Source organism: Vulpes vulpes, chromosome 1 (assembly GCF_048418805.1).
Source record: "Vulpes vulpes isolate BD-2025 chromosome 1, VulVul3, whole genome shotgun sequence".
NCBI classification, from domain to species: domain Eukaryota; kingdom Metazoa; phylum Chordata; class Mammalia; order Carnivora; family Canidae; genus Vulpes; species Vulpes vulpes.
In genome coordinates this window covers 142622928-142646356 of record NC_132780.1, presented here as the reverse complement: position 1 = coordinate 142646356, position 23429 = coordinate 142622928, and the positions used below count along the sequence as shown (strand labels likewise).

The 23429-nt window shown below is 42.1% G+C and overlaps 1 protein-coding gene across 7 annotated transcripts in view; it reads right to left on the bottom strand.

Annotated features, from left to right (window-relative positions):
• Window positions 1-23429, bottom strand: part of RUNX2 (RUNX family transcription factor 2) — a 225452-nt gene that overhangs the window by 141412 nt on the left and 60611 nt on the right. For 5 of the 7 annotated variants that reach the window (XM_072733143.1, XM_072733180.1, XM_072733149.1 and 2 more), the window contains exon 4: window positions 17028-17201. The exons of the other annotated variants lie outside the window; for them this stretch is intronic. In XM_072733143.1, the coding sequence (XP_072589244.1) occupies window positions 17028-17201 (174 nt within the window). The remainder of the gene's footprint in view (window positions 1-17027; window positions 17202-23429) is intronic. 7 annotated transcript variants of the gene reach the window in all.

Below are 23429 nucleotides of genomic sequence, written 5' to 3'. Positions count from 1 at the left end.
GCAAGCCATTTTAACTTCTGGGTCTCAACAGCTCATCTGTAAAATGGGAATAACGATGCTACTTAGGGTTAGGGTTGCTGGGAGCATTCTATGACAGGGGCCTTATCTGATGAGTTATCTGGCATTCCTGGTAAATATTAAGCACATAATAAATATAAGTGATTACTGCTATCTGTAAAATGAGTATAACAACCACCACCATGTTCATTCCAAAAGTAAATGAGATAATGGAAGCAAAGGCATTCATCAAGTGCTATATTAAAATGATTACTACTCTCTTTAGGAGCCCACAAGGTCAAGGCTCTGCTGTGTGACAAGGGTTATGTTTCTCAGGGTCACTGAGCCTTAGTTGCTTCACCTGTAAAATGGGTATGATAATACTATCTCAGAGTTGTTATAAGGACTAAATAATATACTGTGACAGGCAAATCATCATTATCATTCAAAAATGTTAAAAATCTGGGATCCCTGGGTGGCGCAGCGGTTTGGCGCCTGCCTTTGGCCCAGGGCGCGATCCTGGAGACCCGGGATCGAGTCCCACGTCGGGCTCCCGGTGCATGGAGCCTGCTTCTCCCTCTGCCTGTGTCTCTGCCTCTCTCTCTCTCTCTGTGTGACTATCATAAATAAGAAAAAAAGAATTAAAAAAAAAAAAAAAAGAATAAAAATCTGACTCTAAACCATGCAGGGTGGCTGGGGTATCTAGTGTCATTCTTGAAGTTTTCCAAGATCAGACTCAACACAATTCATTGCGATGCCTGGCACATAGTTAGTGCTCAATAAGCAAACACTCAAGGAACCTCCCAGCGTGGCTGGAGTGAATAATGAAATTTTATAATGAAGTAGTAATTACTCATTCTCCAACTTCCCTTTAGGCTCTAAAAGAAGTTGTATTAATGACATTTTAGTTTTTACATCAAATCACTGACTTCCAGGATATACAGTAGAACTGTGTATGAAAGGATAGTTTTGCTTTTAGTGGAGGTCCTTCCTGAAGACAACCAAGATTAGAGAAAATAACTTCTCACTATCCTTAACAAGTGAGATCTCTCTCCGGTTTTTTGTCCCAGAGGACAGACTGCAGAGCCCAGCCAATCTCTTTCAGGGTGACCATCCTAAGATTCTCTGAGAATGCCCAACTTAAGGAGAGAGAGTTACCACAGAAAAATAAAACACAAGAACTACCATATGGGGTTCACTAGATCTCACAGAAATAATGTAAAAAGGGGACAGCAATCTCAAAAAAAAAAAAAAAAGAAAAGAAAGAAAGAAAAGTAATAAGTCTCCAAACACCCCAGGCCCTCTCTAATACCTTGTGAATGGTATCACCATTTCTGGCCTGTGTGATCTTGGATAAATCACATAACCTATCCAATCTTCAACCTTCCTGGTGTGTACAATGGGGATAAATAAGGAGACCTTCCTCCTCAAGTTGTTATGAAGGTCAAGGAGCTTTAGGAGCTCACAAATGTAAAGAGCAAGCACACAGTAAGAACCCAACCAGCGTTCATCACTATTAAAACGTCTCCTCTACTGAACTTTCATTGTGTGTTTATGTTTCCAGCCCATAATCTCTTATCCTAGTAGGGGACAGTTTTTAGAAGTCTGTAGTTTTGAAGTCTACTATTTGGAGAATATATCTGTGCTGGTCATGTCAATATCCTTTATGATCATTTAACCTTAATCGTGTTCCTTCTTCATCTTGGTTTCTCCCAGAACAAGAAATTCTAATCTGTTTAGTGTATTTTTTTAATACTGTACACCTTAACTTTTTTCAAACTGTAGTGCAAAAAATAGCCATAAAATATCTTGATTTCCTAAATGCCCACTCACCAAGAAAACATAATCCCATCATAAACATACAATGATAGCATGTTTGCTTAGTTATGGACAATTATTAATGCTTACAGTAGAGAAAAGTCACCTTAACCTGATCTCACAGATGGCTTTGGAACTCAACTTCCTGAAGAAACCTGAGACTTCTGGGATTCGCTTTAAACTTGGGTGAGTCAGAGCAGGTGACAGATGGTTTTTAAGCATCACCAGCCAATCCTAAGGTTGCTACCAGGGACGAGTGCAGGGCCTTGCTCTGAGACAAACCTACTAATTACCATTCGCAAACAAGAAACTGTCTTCACTCTGACTTCAGGTCCCACAGGGCTGATAGAACCACTCTTTCACTCCACCCCACCCAGAGTTAGATTGAACAGTTTGTCTCTTTGACTCTGCAGAGGAAGGTACAGTGTCCTACACTCCAACATAAATAAGAATATTCTTTATTTTTGTGTCTCAGAGGATAGAAATGCCAATCGTAGTCTTGCTATTATGTCCTGGGTGACCTGTAACTACCTATTAAGCACCCACAAGATTTCAGAGGAACTTCCTTTCTCAGAAATTTTTCGAAAAAAATGAAAACCACTATGGAGCTTTAAATATTTTATGGTGTTCTTAAAACTGTAATTCACTATTTTTACATGACAATCCTCAGAAACAGTATCAATATTATTAATAATATTTATGATTATATTATAGAAATTCAAAGTACTGACATGTTTTTATACAGATATGACAATTTAAAAACAAAACCTTTGTTAATGTTTTTTTTTTTTTATGTGCACATACTCCTTAGTGCTTGGGAAATCTGAAATCCTAAATATCACATGAGCACTTAAATATGACCGTACCCTATTTCTCCCTAAACTCCTCTGCTCACACCTAAAGTGGAGGTTTTTTAAAGGAAGTTGTGATCAAATTTGCCCTGAAGATAAACTCGAGAGAGAAAATCAGGTCTTCCCTCTATGATGGGCCTGCTGTTCTCACAGCCAGGAAGTGACAAAGCAAAATGATTAAATGAGAGAGAAGAGAAAGCAGCAGAGGACCTAGGTAGGGCAGAGAAAGCTCCTACAGCCTAGATGAAACCAGTGAGAAAATGGGCCCCAGATCGAACTGTGCAAGCATGCCAAGAACTACCGCCAGGCACATAAGGTCAGGCTACTTAGTAGATATCTTGAATCTGTAACTACACCCTTCTAGAAGAAATCATGGTTTCCTTTGTGAGAAGAAACCAATTCTAGCTACTAAGAGTTCAGGTTGAATAAAAAGGAACCAGGCATTCGACATAAAAAATCCTTCAAAGCCGACAGAGAGGCAAACCATAAGAGAGTCTAACGATAGGGAACAAACAGGGTTTGATGAAGGAGGTGGGTGGGTGATGGGCTTGATGGGTGATGGGTATTGAGAAGGGCACTTGTTGTGATGAGCACTGGGTGTTGTAAGTGATGAATCACTGAGTTCTACTCCTGAAACCAATACTGGACAGCCATACGTTAACTAACTTGAATTTAAATTAAAACTTAGAAAAAAGAACCCATCAGCATTGGTTCTAACTGGCAGTCTGTCACAGACACAGCTACCACCAGCACTGTGCAGGATTGCTCCATATAGCTTATATTTTAAAAAGACAACAGAAGCCCAGAGGTCTGCGTACACTTTATAGTCCCTCTCCCAATTCATTAAGTCAAGAGCAAGGCTCTGATTTAGCTGACCTTTTTCTATCTGCAGAGTACAAATAGTCATTACTGCCACCTTAGCAGGGCTTTTGAGGGGCAGGGGGAAAAGGAGTTTTTGCATGCTGTTCTGGTGAACCAGCAAAAAATTAATTCTTATTGTAAAAGACAGCTCCTGTAAGCCCATATGGCAGTGTGATGGTCTAAGGGACTGACAGGACACAAAAGGCCTTTCCTGCCTTGCTCACACAAGCAGCTGGGAAAGTTAAGACTGAGAAGATATAAACAACAATTAATTCAAAAATGTTCAAAGCATGTACCTGTGTCTTTAAAAAAACACTCTAAAGATAGAAATGAACCATGAAGCATCAATGTCAGAACAGACTTCATAAGGTCTCTTTCTAGAGTGGTGTTCCTTCTGCATGGGCTACTTGGGGATTGCTCCAGAAACTCCCATAACATAAAGTACAGAAGGCAACATACCCAGGAGATGCTCCCCAATGCTAATTGGAGAAGAGTGGTTCCCATGTCTCAAGGTGTCTTAAGCACCAGCCAAAAATGGAAACAACTACTTATTTAAACCTGTAGGTCTAAGGAGGGCAAGCTCTCTTCTTTGAGTAGGACCACAGTTTCTGAAGTTCAATCACTGGTACAGGGAAAAAGGAAGGAGTGGCCATTCACCTCCTAAAATGGTATATAAAGAGTCATGGCTCTAAGAGTAGCCATATTTTCCAAGGACTGAAAAGCTAATTCCATGTCTGCATAATTGAACTCTAAACACTCCAGGTAATAAAAAGAGAAGGGGGAGGCAGACAGAAAAAAGGCACCCTAGGAAAATGAACTGACTCTAGGAAAATATGTAGAAGTCTTAAGTTTGAAAAAGTCTGAGTCAGGCTTGGGGGGACGGGGAACAAAGCAGGCTGAGAGCTGCACAAAAGCCCAGTGAGCATAAGTATGGAGACTCAGTGGTTGCTCCGAGCAGGCCTCCTTTTGTAAATACTTCGGTTAAACACGTGTAGGTGTGAAGAAGGGCCTGCTTTCCTAAGAATCACTCACAACAAGGCACACCATGCATGTGGGTTGAACTTCATGCAGAGATGGGAGGAAACAAGTTAACAAGGGCAAAGCCTGAATCAGCGCACAGAAGGCTTCTTCCTGTTTGTGGGGCCAACAGGCCTCTGTGTAACGTGACCCAGCAAGAGCCAATGGTTTCTGCCAAACTTCAGCACGTCTACCATCTACTGTGAGCACCTGCTGTATTTGGGAAACAGAGTATGATGAGAAACCTCCACATTCCCACCCCTCTTCCTCCACCCAGTTTCTACCCTAATCAGTACATCAGTCTGTGTAAACCTCAAATATTTCTTAAGAAAAACTGGGGTACTTAAAATGAACTCTGTAGAGACGCTACTAGTTTAAGATTATACCCTTTCCATTGCTCCCAGGGTCAAATAAAGCCAAGAATCTCAACAGAGAGAGGCAGGTTTACAATTTCCTATCCTCAACTGTTTTGGTCATATTACTATCATTCATAATACAAATACACTCACATCCATATGTACATTCATTCCCATTTCAAAACAATTTACACTAAACACCAAATGTTTAAATTCTATGTCTTCCCTAAGAACCTTTCTAGATAGACTGGATTTTTCAAATGAGCTCTCCCACTCACTTCTGGTTCTCTCGACTAATGGGAAACACAGCTCTTAAAACACACAGGCTCCTCCAAGCACAGGAAGAGCCTTGGACGGGTGGCTCCGGCACCAACCATGCAGTCGTGCTCCACTAATCTGCCTTCTCTGAGTCTTACTGCTTGCACCTGGACGATGAGAGGAGCACCTATCGGTTATGGCTAAGATGTTTCCCAGCTATGAAATGCTACGATTCTAACTACTCAGAAAAGTGGGCTCCCTATCCTCAGTCCTTTCTGGAGACAGTGGTTATAAGTGAAATTACTGAAGGTGGGTTGAGCAGATTTGGGCTGGCCATGAAAGGTAGTTAAGAGCTGTCAGTGGTGGTGGGTGGCTCACGTTAACAGAGAAGATATGGAGAACAGGATTTTGACTCCTCTTGTCCTCACCTGGGGCTTCCTCAAATGGACCAAGGTGGCTACTGGAATCATTTGGCAGAAGACCAACCTCACTAATTCACAGAGCTTTAGACTGAAATTTGAGGAGAAAAGAGCAGCACACTGTTTGGATAAAACTGGATGCTATGTCGGGTACACTGGGCATGATGAGTTATGTCACAAAGCAAACAATGAGAGAAGAAGAACTTAGTAACTGTTAGAAGACAATGGCAGAGAAGAGAATGAGAGATGATAATGTGGAGTCTAAGAGGTCACAGGCCACAACAAAAGGTTAAAAAAAGAAAACCAAAGGAAGTTGAATTAAGACAAGGTAATGAGAAGTGCCTTAAAAGTATCACCAGCTTTTGGATGAATGGGACTCATAACCGTCTCATAAAAAAATGAGGGGATTTTCTTATTTAGAAAAAACTTAATAGAAGAAACTAGAGTCTATACCACATGTCACACCTAATCTGTCCTCAGCAGTGGCATATCCCAGACCTCAATGGTAAAGCCAGCAGAGGAATGGGAAGAAGCTACACACAAAACCAGAACCTGAGATATGACGGAGATGTGGCGCTGCTGGCCAGAGAAGTGAACTTCAGTCCAAATCACCACACTCAAGTGGGTGGAGTCAGTTCAGGTCAAATCAGGCTGATGTCCACATCCAGGGGGGCAGCCAGAGCAACTAGGATATTATAGAAGGTCCCCAGGCATGGTGACTTCTGCTATCAGGTGGATCATGGCATCCACGGTGCTAAGAATTATCTCCTGGTCATTCATTCACCCATGCAACCATTCATTCATTCATTCCAAAAATACTAACTGAATGGCCTACTGTGGTACTGTGCTAGCTACTAGGGAGGTTAATGGTAAATACAGACAGACCTAACCTCTGCCCCCATAGACTTTACAGTCTGGCAGGGATGACTGACGTGAATCAAAGGTGAGAAATACTAGAAAGGAGAGTCCTTGGCACCATGACAATGCCCTGTGGGGGACCCCAACCACACCTGGGGATCTAGCTTCTCTCATGATGTGATGTGACCATTAAGCCAAGAACTCAGTGGGCAAGCAAAGGTCCTGGAAAGCGGCAGGTAAGGTGAACAGGACTTTAGGCAGAGTGATCAGTGTGTATCAAGTTTATGGGATGGAGGCAACAAGGTTTTTGGAGGAGTCAAGAGAGCCCGTGTGGGTGGATTATTGACAAAAGGTTCAAAATCTCGTGAGAGGAGAAAAGGGGAGGAGTCAGCAGGCAAAACCTGCTGGACCACACTGGAGGTTTGGGGCCTTATCCTAAGTGCAGTGGAAGGTCACTGAGGTGTTTTGAGTATGAGGTGACATAACCAGATATGCATTTCTAAAATCTCCCTTAGCATCATAATAGAAACAGGGCACAAGTCCAGTCTAGGACTGGGCAAACAGGGAAGGGTGTACAGGGCAAACAACCGCTGAAATGGACTGGGGGGGCGGAGCCCAGGAGCCAGACTCAGGAAAGCCAGCAAGTGCCCTGGGGCATTTAGCTGCCTCGACACACCATCTGACTCAGGACCACGGGGATGAGGCTCCTGGCATGCCTCGGGCTGGATCAGATCAGCTCTGGCTGAACAGGGGGACCTCTGGTGATGGGCCTTGGGCCTGCCGCCGTGATTTGGGCAGACCCCGCCTCATCCATTCTGGTTCAAGGGCTAAAGCCTGGGCACCTGGACTTTTAACAAGCTCCCCAGGTGATGCTAAAATGCACCAAAGTCTGAAAACAAAGGACATAATTTTTACTGATGACCCTCGGAAAGGAAATTGACCCAGTGCTATTCTGATTTAATCTTCTCAATCAAGAAGAAGGATCTTCAAATAGAATGAGCAAAACAAACATGCTTCAGAAGACACAAGGCCCAGAAGTAAGAAGACAGAGGAGAGAGACTTGTGCTTTAGACGAATTCAAGGTTCTGCTCCCAGATGAGTTCACCCCACAGTTTTGCAAGAATTGTGGAGACCAGTAGGCAAAGGCTTCTTTTTGACAGAGCAGAGCTATAAAGTTTTATTAAGTCAAGTCTGTTTCCCCATAACTCCACTCACTACTAACCTTAGCTTTGTTCTCTGGCATTACGCCTGCACATGAGAGTCCTGAAATTATTTGAAGGTTGTGCCTTCACGACATGACCTATGATAGTTGTATATTCGCTTATTCCACTCACCTCGTTTTGCGAAAAGCATTGCTACTGGTAAAATCTAAATGTCAACTAGTTTTTTGGAGCTTCTGTTGGTGATTGATGACCTGCTTGCAGTCCACTGAAAACACTAAGTCACCTTCAACAGCCTGTGGACAACAAGTTTCTCACACCTGAGCTCCAAAGTAATGATCAGAAACCAGAACAGGTTCACCAAAACCCATCTCCTAGGGTTACTAGAGCAATAGATTAGAAGAAAGCTCACCTGTCCATTGTGCATCTTGACCTCAGCAAAGTATATGACTTATCTCTGATATGATTTATAGCCAGTTAAAAGGTCTACCAGAAAGTGGTGGTTGAGATGACTTCTGGTCGGCTTTGAGAGAGATGTATCGTGGTAGATTCAAATTCATTACAATCCAGCACATTCATTAAAGTCTTTACAGAATTAGAAACAATGTTTCTAAGCTGCAAGATGAGATAAAGTTGTGAGGAACAGCCAACACACTGCGTGAAGCTTTAGAATCACTAAATAATCCTAACAAGATGGAAAATGATGAAACTGAGTAAGAAAGAAAGTACAGTGCTGCGTTGGGTCGAGTCCAAGACAGGATGGCAGAAACCTGCCCTACGAGCAGCCACAGTGTGACAGAATGACAAAAAAGTTAACACTGATTTTGGATGCATTAAGAGTACCAGAAGACACCTTCCCCCGCCACTGCTCTGGCCACACATAGCTAGAGGACAGTGTTTTCTCAAGGCAGCATCCAATGGAACCTCCAGCCATCACATGAGGAATAGTTGAAGGAGTAGCCAAGAGCTCCCATGTACCCTCAACCTTTCCACAGGACACCTACTTCCTGCCCAACCTGAAACTTAGGATTTCCCCGGATCTTTCCTCCTTCCTCCTAACTTTTCCACTTGCCTTATTCTCCAAAATCACAAGACAGAGCCAACTCCTCTACAGAAGTTCTATCTTTACCATGACCTACCAACCTCCTGAATATCCCTCCATATTGGTAACTGGCTCAACATCTTCCTTGTTTCCCCGACTTGTACGAAATCCTACCAAATCCTAGGAGAGACTCATTCTCCCTGATGATCCACTACACTAGAGCCCACTCCCATTACCAAACTGCAACGCATGCAGGAGAGAAGCACGTAACTGTGATGGCTGGCTCTTCCAAATATTTCTATCCTTAGCCATCTCCTCAGTGATGCTCACCCAAAGCCACTTTCCTTTCCCATCATTCATCTGGATGACTGTTCCAATCATTTACCATTCTCCTTAACCTTCTCCCCTAAACTCTCACCTCCTCTCCACCTAAAACCACCTTGTCAGATTTCACCTTCCTGGGACACTCATTTTAGCTCTGAGAGTTTCAGAAATCTCCTGGTGCCTAGGTTTTCTTATTCACAAAACAGACTTCACAATATGGACTCTTCAGTAATATCTGTCTTAAAGACTGCTACTGTTTTGAAACATTAAAAAGCAAGTCTCTATCCAAATAAAGCCCTAGAAAAAAAAATCTGATGATCTTATGTGGGAGTAGGGACATACAATTTTGTTTCTGGAGCATTTATGCACATATCAAGATGAAGAAATGGAATCAAAATGCACCACCAGAGCATCCACTATACCAAACTGCATGCCTGACATGCCCCTCTCCTGGGTTGGCCTTGTAGGGTGAATATTTCCTCCAAAGCTAGATTCCTATTCTGATTATTTTGCCTACAGTCCATTGCTAAAGGTAAAAAGGGGCAAGAAAGGTCCCTAGGCAACTAGTGAAGAGGATAGACATGAATTTGTCCATATATACATATACATATATACACATCTGTGTGTCTGTATTACACATGCACACACATGTGTGTATATAAAGCTAAAACCAGATATTAAGCCAGAGAAAGATAATGCTCTGGAAAAGAATGAAAGAAAGAAATCAAGACTTCCTCTGGGCAGAGACCCAAAGACCAGCTAGAAACACAACAGTCTTGGGGAAGGAAGGATAAAGCACGGCATTATGTAGATGGAGTCTTCTTATCACAATTAGACATTAACTATGCATCTTCTCTTCCAGAAAGGAGGAAATTACAAAGGCAAGTTTTTTGGAACTCAAGAAATTAATTCTTTTTGGAACACTGCCCCTCTCCATTTTTCTAAGAGCATAATAAAGCTCTTATGAGACCCCAGAGCATCTTCAGTTAATAAGGGATTCCTACTGACAAAAGTCCAGAGACCTTTAAGAAGCTGATCTAAGGACACTAACAGGCTAACAACAACTTGACGTGTTGACCACCAGCCTTCCACAGAGTCTTCCTGAGCCTTATTCTTCAAAGCCAGTCAGGCTGACCTCAAATTCTGCCCTTCTTCATAAGGTGGCTGCCAGAGCTCAATGGATGTGTAATTTTGTTCACACACAATTTGTACCATTTTCTCACATGGACTGTAACTGGTGACTCTTCTAAGGAGCTTGCCAGCTTACAAATGTGCATGGCAGCAGCAAATTTACTTGGATCTCCTGCGCAAACCATCCAAGGCAGAGAATGGGACAGGACTTTCTGATAACTTCAAAAATTAAACATTAGCACCACCAAAGTAAAGGAACACTACATTCAACAGCCTGCCTTTGAAGGCAGTGATTTCAGTTCCTTCAGACATAAGAGGCCTGTAAGTAAGTAAGACAATGGTGGGCAAAAAGCATGAGGCCTCACTCACCTCTCCCTTTCCCCATGCCCCACCACCTTGTCAATGCTGATGGCACCTGTGGTCACTCTTCCTGCTAACAGTCACTGAGCCTCTCTAGGGCCTCCGGCTCTTCTTCACACTTGCAGCCACTGCCCACCATCCCTGCCCCAGGCCCACTTCACCTCCCACTCTGTTTCACATTAAACAGTTGTGTGGTCACTGGGCATTTGAATACAGCTGTAATTTGAGACACACACTACTCAGCTGTGCTTTCCTATTTCGGAAAGGATTATGCTAGTAAATATTTCAGTGTAAGGCTGTGGGCTCAGGCCTGGGACAGCCAAACATACACAGCCCAAGCTCAGCTGGCCTAATTGGCTGAGATCCTCTTCATGTTTAAAGGCTTGTTGCTGGCAAAGGGAATACAAAGTTGGGTGGAAATACTTCACTGCAGTCAATGTAACTGCTGATAAGATGATTATTCTACGTGATGCCTGGCCAAGTTGCTTTTTGAGAGATTTCTAAAAGTATTACCTTGAATATAAATTCACGAAACTGTAATTTAACCACTGAAAACAATTTTATTGCATTTTAAAGCATGATTCAGATACTCCTAATGCATCCCTTTTATGAAAATATCATCCCTGAGGATTCTAAATAATATCCGATGGGGAGAAGAAAAAGAAAGTAGTCCCTTAGAATATGTATCATTTAGATTGCCAGCAATATGCCCGACTTGACAGGGATGAGGATGACTGCCTACTAAGGATCTACTAAGCTCATAGTCGATTATAGTGGCTGAAGAAGCTTTCAGTGAGTCATCTCTTGAAGACTCAATTTCTTCCACCTGTAAGATATGTATTTTTCAGAATTGTTTTAAGGCTTTAATAAGAACTTTATGCAAAACAAGTTTGTCAGTGGGGAAAAGCTGCATAAATGAAAGTCAGCAGGTTCAGCCTCCAAACAGTGCTCATGGTTAAGGAGCATAGGACCCTGAAGCAGTGCAGATCTGGCTTTCATACCTGTATTTGCCACTTACTAGCTCTAAGTGGGACTCTGGGCAGGGTATCTAAGGCATCTGGCCTTTCAGACCCTCAGCTTTGCATAATAATGCCATCCACCTGCCAGAGCTGTTGTAAGGAGCACAGGAACTGACCTCATTACAACTCCTGGCACACAATATGCATCCAATAAAGAGTAGCTCACAATAATTCAATCAAACAGGTACTAGGGCGAGGATCATAATGGGTCACACTTCCTCAGGAAGTCAATGACCCATTCATTCATTCATCATCAAACCAAACTCACAGAGCAACAGGCACTATGTATAATGGGGACATTGAGGTAAATAAAACATGGCCTTAAACTTTAAAAGTTCAAAGTCTGATGAAGGAGACAACATGTAAACAAATAATTGTCACCAAATGGACCAGTGGTATGGGAGGGAGCTTTAGGTTCAGCCTGGGTAGGTTAGAAGAAGCCTGACAGAGGTCCTGGCATTTGATCTGAGTCTCAGAGAAATACGAGAAATGCTGCCATCCTTAACTCTCTCCTGGTCTACAGCAACAGCTTCCCGAATGATGACCCTGCTTCTACAATGGATTGTATGGCACCCATACAATCCATTCTTCACACAGCAACCAAAGTGACTTTTTAAAAGCATGTACATTAGGGACGCCTGGGTGGTTCAGTGGTTGAGTGTCTGCCTTCGGCTCAGGTAGTGATCCCAGGGTCCTGGGATCGAGTACTGCATCAGGCTCCCCGCAGGGAACCTGCTTCTCCCTCTTCCTGTGCCTCTGCCTCTGTGTGTCTCTCATGAATAAATTTTAAAAATCTTTTTTAAAAAAATCTTTTTAAAAAATAAATAATAAAGAGCATGAATATTAGATAATGTCATTCTCTTGTTCACATCCCTCAAGAGCCCCCCACTGCAATCAGAACAAAACCCAAGCTCCTTTCTAGGCCCTTAAAGACTCCACGTGATCCATTCCCTGCCTGCCTTTCTGTATCATTTCCCATGTCCACCTACACAGACCTTCCTGCCCCCTAGGCACACCACGGTCACCACTTTCTGAGGGCCTTTGCATGACTTTTCCACGGCCTGAAATGCCGTTCCTCATGATCTTCCGAGTTCTTCAAGGAACCCTGTCCCAACATTCTAATCAAAATTACCTTCTCCCTTCCCTAAGTTGTTCTCTAATACATCACCCTATTTAATTTCTTAAAGCATGGTGTTATTATCTGAAATTATATTGTATGTATGCTTATTTAGCCATTTACAGACCATATCTATCACAAAAACGTAAGCCCCTTGTCAGCAGAAACTATCTTGTTCCCTTAATGACTGGCAGATAGTAAGCACTCAAATATTTTTTGAACGAATGAATAACAGAACAGCAGAATGCCCACCCCAAAGGTTAGATGAATGTCCCAATCCACCAAACCAAAGGGCCTAAGTCTGCTTTTTATCGTTTGTTTTAGATGTAGCTCACCCACCACAAAGTACTGAGTTTAAAATAGAGATTATCTTGAGTAATATTCCCTAACATGATATCCTTGCTCCACTGCTATCATCACATTCTGAATCAAAAGAAGCAGACATTTGTGACTGGCTAGGTATTTCTTAGCACCCAGAAGGAAGCAACTTCCTCAGGAAGGCATAGAAATCCCTGAGCTTCCAAACAGAACATCAGCCATTCATGACACCGTGAGACCAGCACTGCAAAGAAGCCAGCCCACTGCACGACAGGAACCGTTAGCCCTAAGGAACTACAAGAGACACTGGAGGTCACTAATATGAAACACTAACTGCCTATCACTTCCTCAGTTTATGACCTTTAACTTCATTTCACCCCTTTTCCATTGGCAAGTGGGAGAATCAATAGTGACCACAGAACCATGATCAGCATCTACAGTCTTGAAGTAAGAGCTTAAGAGGGCCAAGCCAGTGAGAGGTGACAAACATCTTTATCCACAGGATTCCATGAACTAAAATGCAGATGTGACATACTGCAAAGAAGTCACAAAATCCATTATAGCTAAGGCTCATAAGTAGAATTTAAATTGAATGATGCAATTCTGTAGATCTTACACTGGAGTGAAACCAAATGGTTTGACTATGTAAGTATTATACTGAAATGTGATTTCTGCCAGTATTGTTCATCACCAGGGAACAATGGAACCCTGGGACAGGAAATTAGAACAGTTAACGCCAACAAGGCATGACATCCCAGCCCTTCTTGTACGGACTTCTTCTCATCTAAACTTTCATTCAGGGGCACCCGGGTGGATCAGTGGTTTAAGTATCTGCCTTCAGCTCAGCTCATGATTCCAGGGCCCTGGGATCGAGCCTTGCTTAGGGCTCCCTGCTCAGCAGGAAGTCTGCTTCTCCCTCTCTCTGCTCCCTTCCCCCAACTCATGTTCTCTCTCTCTCTCAAATAAATAAATAAAATCGTTAAAAAAATAAAAATAAAATAAACTTTTATTCATTCGACATTTCACAAGATGTTAGGCACAAACCAAAATAAATCCCATAATAAATCCCTTAAAGAATTTGCAATCTAGCAGGGTAGAAAAAAACAAACATGTGGAAGCTCTAAAATCAAGCAATCTCAACTAGAGCTTAGAGGATGGACAGGCAGCATCTAGATAGAGGTGCCGGGCTCTCTGGAAGAAGCTAACAGTGACCCTGGAGGATAGATGGCACCCTCCAGTAGACAGAAATCACGGGAAGTAGGATAGCCTAAGTAAGGCGGTACAGAGAGAAGAACGTGTACTCAGGGAACAACAACATTATCATCTGGGGACCGGGTGTGGCATGTGAAGGCTGGGAAGGGTAGCTAAGTCTTCCATTAGACTACACCTCAAGGACAGAGCACTTTTCTTCTCCTCCCACCCCATATTACCTAAGACCCAATTCTTTACTTCAGGTAGGCTCTAATTCATATTTACTAAATAAATAAGAAAATTAACCCAGAGAGGAAAAAAAATGAAATCTATTCAACTCACTTTGAAGTTGTTGCTGGTATGGGTCTTCTGGTTTTCCTACTCACTTGAGTTACAGTAGAACCCTACACATCCTTGGTTATGGATAGAACTTTGTATTATCTCACTGATGACATAGGAGCACATATAGGAAGTGCATGTGGCCAAGAGTGGGTAAGGGTGGCGTGTGTGTGTGTTGTGTGTGTTGTGTGTGTGTGTGTGTGTGTGTGTGTGTGTGTAAATCTGCAAATCAGGAGGCTGGAGAAAGTTGTTGGGCCTAGTACCTTGTGAATGTTAGAAAAAGGAGAAGACTGATCTATAAATCAATTATACTGGTGCTGTAATTCCAAATGCAGAGTTAATTCTCTTGTGATATAATTCCAGAAAGCTATCAGTACCTAGAAATACAAGTGTTTTATAGTTTGATTTTTAGAAATACACCCAGGGAATATTTAAAAATTATTTTTAATTGACCATGATGGAGTTGCAGCACAGTATCATGTAAGAAAAAACATACTGCATCAGGAGTTGAGAGACCTAATTCTGCTCTGCCACTAACTTTCTGTGAAACTGTAGACAAGAAGCTTGATGCTCCTGAGCCTCCCAACAGGAAGGAGGGCGAGGAGCAGAGTTGAGCTGAATCTATGAATGTGGTCATGACCCTGATCTCTCCTGGTACCCACGTGGATCTCCTCAGATCTTTACTTTCTGCACTTACATCTGCTGCTAAAATGTAGATCCTCTTCACCACTTTTACCAACCTTTTGGTTAATGATATCTAAGGTACCTTCAGTTTCTAAAATGTCCTCTGGTTCTTTTTTATGATGTCATCTTTAGGTCTGAGGTCAGAGCCTTGAGAAAAGCATCTTCTTAAAAGTGAATCTAGCGACACACAGTTTCCAAAGGCCATTTTTAAAAGCATTGGTCATTAGCAAAATGTAATTAGCAGTTAAGGGTTAGAATACAGAAATCAAACATTTCAAGAACCCAGGGATTGCCAAATCGTAGAACATGCATTTTTCTTATATATATTTTATTAGTCATCATAAGTCCCTTAAAATCATATATAAGCACTTTTATATATGTATCCAAATGCTTCCATACACACATATGGTCTAAAAAATACTATAAAGACAAAAGGAGAGCCATTTATGGACCTTAATCAAAGATCTAAAGCCCACTACTTTAAATGCAGTAGCACCTATAGCTACAAGCTTCATGTTTACAAGTTAGTGTGAATTTCACCCTTGCATTTTTATTAAGGACACATGTCTAGTAAAGGCATTAGACTTTTGATTACTACATATCAATATTTAGGGAATTATTTAGGCTAATACATGGCTACTCTTCACAGAGCTCTAATGTTCTTCCCTGATGCAGATATCTGGTTCTTTTTAGCTTTTAAATATTTTATTTTTATAATTCTGTATTATTTTTTAAATATATACTCAGGTATACCCTTATATGCAGACTAATATACATACACCCACTCTAAATAAATATCCAAGAAGATGTATATCTAATATGGGCAGGAGAGATAGAGAGGTAGGTCATTCCATTTATAAACAATTATGTTTATAAACCATTAAGGACACTTAACACCTAGCCACTATGGGGGAAAACCTCACCATTAGAAGAGATCAATGTTGAGAGTTTACTGTACATTTTGAGTTATTTTCCCTCCATTCTAGTCCACCCTTGCCAACAACAGAAACCAAATGACATGACTAGGTGACATCAGCTCTCAATACTTGTGATCAGCAAATTAAAGATCTGTGATGACTGACACACTCCTCTGTCACCATGATCTAAAAGCAATTGCACTAAAAGCAAGATCTGTTTTTGCACAAATGGGGCAGAAAAAAAAAGAGAGAGAGAGAGAATTGGGAGTCTTACTGCACCAAACATGAATGATTAGTCTGTAATGCAATGCTGACGTTAATTTTTAAGAAGAAAGGTAGTAAGCAGCTTACTAGAATGTAGTATAAAAAGAAATGCCGCATTAGGACCCGGGGCTAAATGTGAATCAGCAGCAAATTCTGTTTGCCTGATGAGCCGCTCATTGACCTTGCCTTACACCCACCAATCAAGGCTTCCTGCTAGCCCTGGGCAATCTTCAAGCAAACTTAATGAAATAGTTATACATGTAAGAAATTTAAGCCCAAGTCTGAGACAGTAACACTGATTTTCTAATAGCGAGGGTGTGATGCTCTCCTCTGCACCACCCAAGGCCCAGTACAGAAACTTATTAATGAACATTCTCCTAGAGAGCATAGTTATTACCCTCCACCAGTGTGCAGACTGACAGTGCTCCAGAGTACAGCATTCACAGCAACTTCCCCCAAATTTTATCCCCAAGTTACTGCATACCGGAATTTGTTTTTCGTTAAAAAAAAAAAAAAAAAAGAAGAAGAAGAAGAAGAAGAAGAAGGAGTAGGAGGAGGAGGAGCGGGAGGAGGAGGAGGAGGTCCATAAGATCTTCACGTCTTGATTCTTTAATAATAAAGCCATTTCAGAGCCCAGGAGTATTGCAGTGAGTGCGTCTCATGTGGCAGCCCCTCACCCCCAGCCTGCCGGAACGTGTGCAAGTGAAACCTAGGAATCTGTCTTACCTGTAATCTGACTCTGTCCTTGTGGATTAAAAGGACTTGGTGCAGAGTTCAGGGAGGGCCGTGGGTTCTGAGGCGGGACACCTACTCTCATACTGGGATGAGGAATGCGCCCTAAATCACTGAGGCGGTCAGAGAACAAACTAGGTTTAGAGTCATCAAGCTTCTGTCTGTGCCCTGGAAACAGCAAATCATAAAATAAAAGCATATTAATTAGCTGAACAATTGACCATACTAAATAGATATGTGAACATACATACTGGGGGGTTAAGCCAAGGAACCATCAATACTGATATTTATAATGAAGTGTCTCTATAATGCCTATCGCAAGTGGTTTTATAAGCATCATCTGGTGGCAAGCATTCCTACTCCTCTGTCCTATGAATGGAGAACCGAGGGTCCCAGATGGTGACTCGGGAGTGGAGTGCCAGCAGCGAGGCCAGGATGCCGGAACTCAGGAGGGACTCTCTGGGTGCCTCCTCTAACCCTCTTGGCAATGGTGGGAAAGGTGATTGTGTACTGGGGTGTGTCTGCCTGTTTCACGAAGGACGAAACTTCCCCAAAGTTCAGAGTCTGTGTACGTCACACATATTCTCTCAAAACTGGGGCAGAACCAGAGACAAACACATTTGTCAAAGGGAAATTTCCACAATGACATAACCGACTTTTCTTTTTTTATTACAACTATACCTTACTGTGACTGCTTTCTGAAAAATTAAAACTCAAACCTTTAAACCCCTTTAAGAGGAAAAATATGGAAATATAGTGAAGGAAACTCAAATTCTCAAGAGGAATCTGGATATTTTGTGATACCCCAAAACCTAAAAGCACATAAATAAACTATGTTAAATCAGAGAAAATGCTTTTTTAATTTTAAATCTAGTACTATGATTCTGTATAAGAAATAGAAAAATACCATTTGGGTTACCATGTGAATGTGAGAATCCATTATTAAAAAACAAAAAAACCTTGTCTCTCTTCCAGTTTATTCAAGTCTAAAATCTAAGGAAGTTCTAGATTTTAAGGAAATATGCAAATTACAATATAACAAAGGTTCAAAGGCTTTTTGAAAATCATGAAATCATTCTGAGCAGAGTATAGTGTTGTCTTGGTGCAAGTATAACAGAAAAACATCTGAATCTTGGTGCTACATAAGTTAAGTGCACACCTGTGGAGTGCCAGAGTGGTGAACGAGTACGATAATGCCTCATATGTGAACAGAAATACACTGTAGATTCCTTCTTCCATATTCTGTACCAGAATGAGGCCCTAGTCTGTCACCGCAACATACTGTAACTGAAGCTGATTCAAAGAGCCACGAAGGGGCACTTGGGTAGCTCAGTCAGTTAAGCATCTGACTCTTGAGTCATGATCTCAGGGTCATGGGATTGAGGCCTGCCTCAGGCTCCGTGCTGGTGAAGCCTGCTTGAGACTTTCTCCCTCTCCCTCTGCCCCTCCCCTCTCCTCTCGAACAGGTGTGCATATGCACGCTCTCTCTTTAAAAAACAAAACAAGAGCCATTAAGATGATGACTGGAATCAGAATTTGCCTTCTGAAGAAAAATTCAGGGAATCAGGATTATTATCCATAAAAAAAAGAAAAAATAATGGAAGGAGGATTATTAAGAGCCTTTGACAGTGAGGAGGTATATTCTAGGAGTATCAAGAACACCTCATCCTCCTCTCGGTGTAGGACAAGAGCAATCTATCAGAAGAGGGTTAAGGTGAACATTAGAATTTCCCAGCTATAAGCTGTCTTCATAAGACAGATTCCTTATTTTATTTGCCCCAAAATGTATTTTCCTGTCTCCTTTTTCATTGCCTACCCAGCCCAAAGAAAACAGACAGGAAGCCAAGGCTTGGTAATATGAGCGTAGCTGTCTCCGCAGCCAAACATGTTCCAAATAGGTCCATTAACTGAAATGCGCCCACCACCCTATTTCCTGCCAGCATCAGTTTGGGGCATCTGCTGGAACTAGGAACTGAGATCAGGAGAAGAGTTACCAAGTGAATTCATTGTTTTTTATGCTGTTTTCCCCACTGTTTAGGACTTCTTAACCAGATTATGAATAGATTTTGGAACTCTCCGCAGTCTTTAGAGATTGCCCCAAACAGCTTCCAACCCGCAGCCAGCAAGATGGTCATAGACAAAGCAACTAGGGCCGACAGAGGTGAAACAGCGAGCCTGTGGTCTTTAGCCATCAGCAAGCTCAGCCTGGATGGTATATGGTTCCCGTCCTAGCTAACGAAGCTCCCCAAAATATCCAGATCGACAGAGACACCTGTGTGGGGCCAAGGCTGGTTTTCAGCACGAGCAGAAGCAGCAGCAAGGATTCAATTACAACGTTAATAGCTCACCCACTACCTTAAACAAACTTCCATTGATGCATCTTGCTATGTCTAACTAGTTTCACAATTAGGGAATTATAGAGTACTTGTCACAGTTAGATCCGTGGATTCTGTTCCTCACATACGTAGAAAAAAAAAAAAAACATTGCTGTGGTGTTGATACAGCTGTAAACATTAACAAGAAAGCTTATGGAATTGTCCCTGGAAGTTATTTTTTTTAATAGGCCATATTTTTGGAATGTCAGATTCCCTGAGGACTAAGGAGAGGACTACATGAGCCTGCATGGTTCCTTTAAACACTGGGACTTTATGTGGGCTATGGGTCACAAGAAAACTTAATAAAGCCTTGCCTCTGCTTTCTACAGCCTTTTCACTGGGTTTTCACAGAGACTAGATGAGATGTGAGCTCAGCATATGGATGGGTGAGTACCCTTTCCATTTCCTCTTAGCACAGTGCTTTAGGGGAGCCACAAGAGGCTGTAGGCAAGAATAAAGGACTTGAAACAGCACTGATAAGGATGAAAAAATGTAAGAGCAGGTGAAATTTTAAAAGCCTCAATGACCTTATGGAAACTACCTTCAAACAGGAGCTCCAAGTACCTACAGACACCTAGAGTAACTCAGAGAATATCTATCTGCAGTTGCGTACGTATAAAAAGAGGTATGCGTTTTTCTTTGTAGATGTCTGCCCCTTCATAGCCAGCACCACAACCACAACAAAATTCTTACGGTACAATGAAGAACAGAAGCTGAAAGGGTTCTTCATCTTTCAACCATGACAAACACCAGCTACCGCTAAACCACATCAGGGTTAGCATGAGAGTGATGGGCTGAAAGAAGACCTACTTAAATCCTCCATACTCAAGTACTCCCTTAAGAGATCGAGAACATGGAAGACAAGGGCACAACAGAGTTAAATCCAAGACTCTGCCATGGTACAGGGAGAACTGAACCTCATCCGAAGGGCCGAAGACTGTGTCTTCCAAACAGGAGGAAGGTATAAAGAATGGGAAACTTATTTCCTGGAGCAGTGGCTCTTCTACTCCAGCTGGATTAGGAAATCCTCCAGGGAGCTTTGAAAAATATAGACGTCCAGACCCCACCTCGGCTCAGTTAAATCAAAATCTCTGGCAAGTGGGTCCCGAGGAGTTATTTTGTAAAAGCTTACTTAGCACAGGATCTGATGTGCAGCCAAGGCGAAGGACCACTGCCCAAGATGATCTCACAGTCATGCACTTGATGCCACCTGTTCATGCTAGTGACTCCCCCATCTCTGAGGTAAGCCCTAACCTCTGTCCTGAGTTCCAGGTCTGTAGGTCCCGCTGCCTACTGAACTCTCCTCTGTGATGTCTAAGACATCTTAAATGCAGTATATTAAAAACAAAATTCTTGACTCTTCTTGCCAGAGAACCCTATTCCTCTCCAGGAGTACCCTCATTTCAGTAAGTGGCACCAGCCACTCATTCATGGAAGCCAAAAACCTAGACATTTTCCTTGATTTCCCCTTATCTGTCACTCCCCACACTCAACCTATTACCAAGCCTTATCATTTCCATCTCAAAAGTGTATCTCTCAAAGCCATTCAGTTCCCTCACTTCTATTCTCTAGTCTAGGACCCCATCAACCCCATCATCTCTCTCGGGCATCTGACACTGTCTTCTTACAGTTTCCCATCTCAGAACCTCTCTGTACTCCCGAAATGCTCTCCTCCTATTTCTCTGTTAGGTCCACCCCTTCCACCTCAGAGTGAACACCACCTCCTATGATAGGCCTTGCCTGCCTACTATACCCAGAGCAGGTTTCCTCCTTCTCGAGCACAGCCTCCGTGTATTTTCTTTATGGCTATTACCACAATCTGTAGTTCTGTTGTGTATTTATTTGTCTCTCCTGCAAAACAGAAACCCCATGAGGATAAGTGCTCTATCTTGCTTAAAGTTGTATCCTTACAACTTAGTTTAGTGCCTGCTATAGGGTAGCTGCTCAACAAATATTTATGCAATGAATTATTGAATGAATATTCCCCTCTTTTAGACCAATGTCTCTTGGAAAGAAAATTTTCAGGCCCAGGATGTCATAGGATAATGTTATCTTTTCCCCCCCAAAAAAAACCTCTTCTCTTATTTGGCCATCCAGTGAATCCAGCAGGCAAAGCATTACTTTAGAGACCAGTCCTTATTGGTGTTTGCTAAGAAATGTCCCTGAAGGACATTTATTTAAGTGAATGCTGAATCGCTTGCTTGCTTTCTGAAAGAGCCCTCTCTATAATTCTTTAGCATTGTTGCAAGTTATTCAGAATCAGAGAGCTGAAAAGGGCAACAGGAATCATTTTGACTCTAAATTTCAGGGCAGTGTATTTCTTTTATGAATGAGGACCCTGAATCCTTGAGAGGGGAAGTGACTTGCCCAAAGTCACATAGTCAGTGGCAGGACTAGAACTCAGGGTTTCTGATGGCTAGCCCCGGGCCCTTTCCCTTCCCACTGCCAACCAGCTTATTTTAGATTATAACCACTGCAGCACCAGGAAAAAATCATGGTCAAGAGTGAATTTAATATGGGAAGGAAAAAAAAGTAATTTTCAGAAGAAATTTCTTTCAAGAAGTTGAGTGTATTTGGCTGAATATGACTTTTGTTGCAATAAACTCAGGGGCACGAGAAGAAAGCATGATCAAAAGGTCACAGCATTCACACATCCTTAAGAGCAAAGACGCATGTGGAACAGTTAGGTCCCTAAACAAGAGTGAAGCTGAGTGCAGTTGATTGTCCCATCCCTTCTGACCCCACTCTCATCGTACAAGGGCACCGTGTTTATAAGGCAAGCTCGGGATCCTGCCATTAGGATTTCTGCTTAAAAGATCACGCATCTGAAAGCAGTAGGTGAAGACCTAGAAACTGTGCTATGTGAACTACGAAAACAAACTTGCCTCTGTGATGGGACCCATTTTGCCCATTTCTATAAAAGTTAACTGAGAACTGCCTAACAACCATGGAAAGCTGTGTGGGCCCCCAGCCAGATCTTCACACTCTATGCACTGTACTCAATGCATGATGCACTGCACCAGTTAGAGCACTCCTCCTGAAGGACGCCAAGAAGCACTTCCAAAAGAGTGTACTTTCAGAAAAAAGGCAACTTCACAAAGAGGGCACTCTATCACAGCAAGCTCACTCTCACGGGGCATAGTCAAGTCATTTCACCAATCGCTAGGGCACGAGGTTTGGCAGCTCGCCTTCTGACATCAGTATTTTAAATTGATTTTAAGCACTCACTTCTCTTACTGGGTATCTACTTCCCTCCTGGGTATCATGATAATACAATTTTAAAATAAAATAACTAGAGCTAAAAGGCAGATCTGCAATGGACCGTCAATGAGGAACCAATACCAAGTCTACATCTGGGTCCGTTAGGCCAGCTAGCGTGGGTATGTGCGGGGCATCTTCCTAAACATTGCAAGGAGGAGGAGAGAGAAACTATTCCAGATAACATCCTTGTCCCGTAGCAGTTCACAGTCTAGTAAGAGAAGAAAGACAAGCAAATGTAAATGAATAAAGCTACGATGAGGGCAATCACTAAAATGCTTAGGTTTGGGAGATCAATTGAGGAAATATGAATACGGACTATTTTAAAGTATTAAGGAAGTAATGCTTTTTGCGATTATGTAAGAATATGCCCTTATTTTTTAGAAGAGCTAAACCCATATATATTTAGGGATAAATGTCACAATGTCTGGTATTTGCTTTAAAACATTTCAGCAGCGGCATCTCGGTGGCTCAGTAGTTGAGCATCTGCCTTTGGCTCAGGGTGTGATCCCAGGGCCCCCCCCACAGGGAGCTTGCTTGTCCCTCTGCCTGTGTCTCTGCCTCTCCCTGTGTGTCTCTCATGAATAAATAAATAAAATCTTTTAAAAAAATAAAATAAAAAAATGCAACATTCCAGCAAAATAACAGATGAAGCAAATATAGCAAAATGTCATTAGTTATAAAATAAGGAGATGTGTATATGGGATTTTATTGAATATAATCTCTTTTAATATGTTTGGAATTTTTCATAATAAAAGAAAAA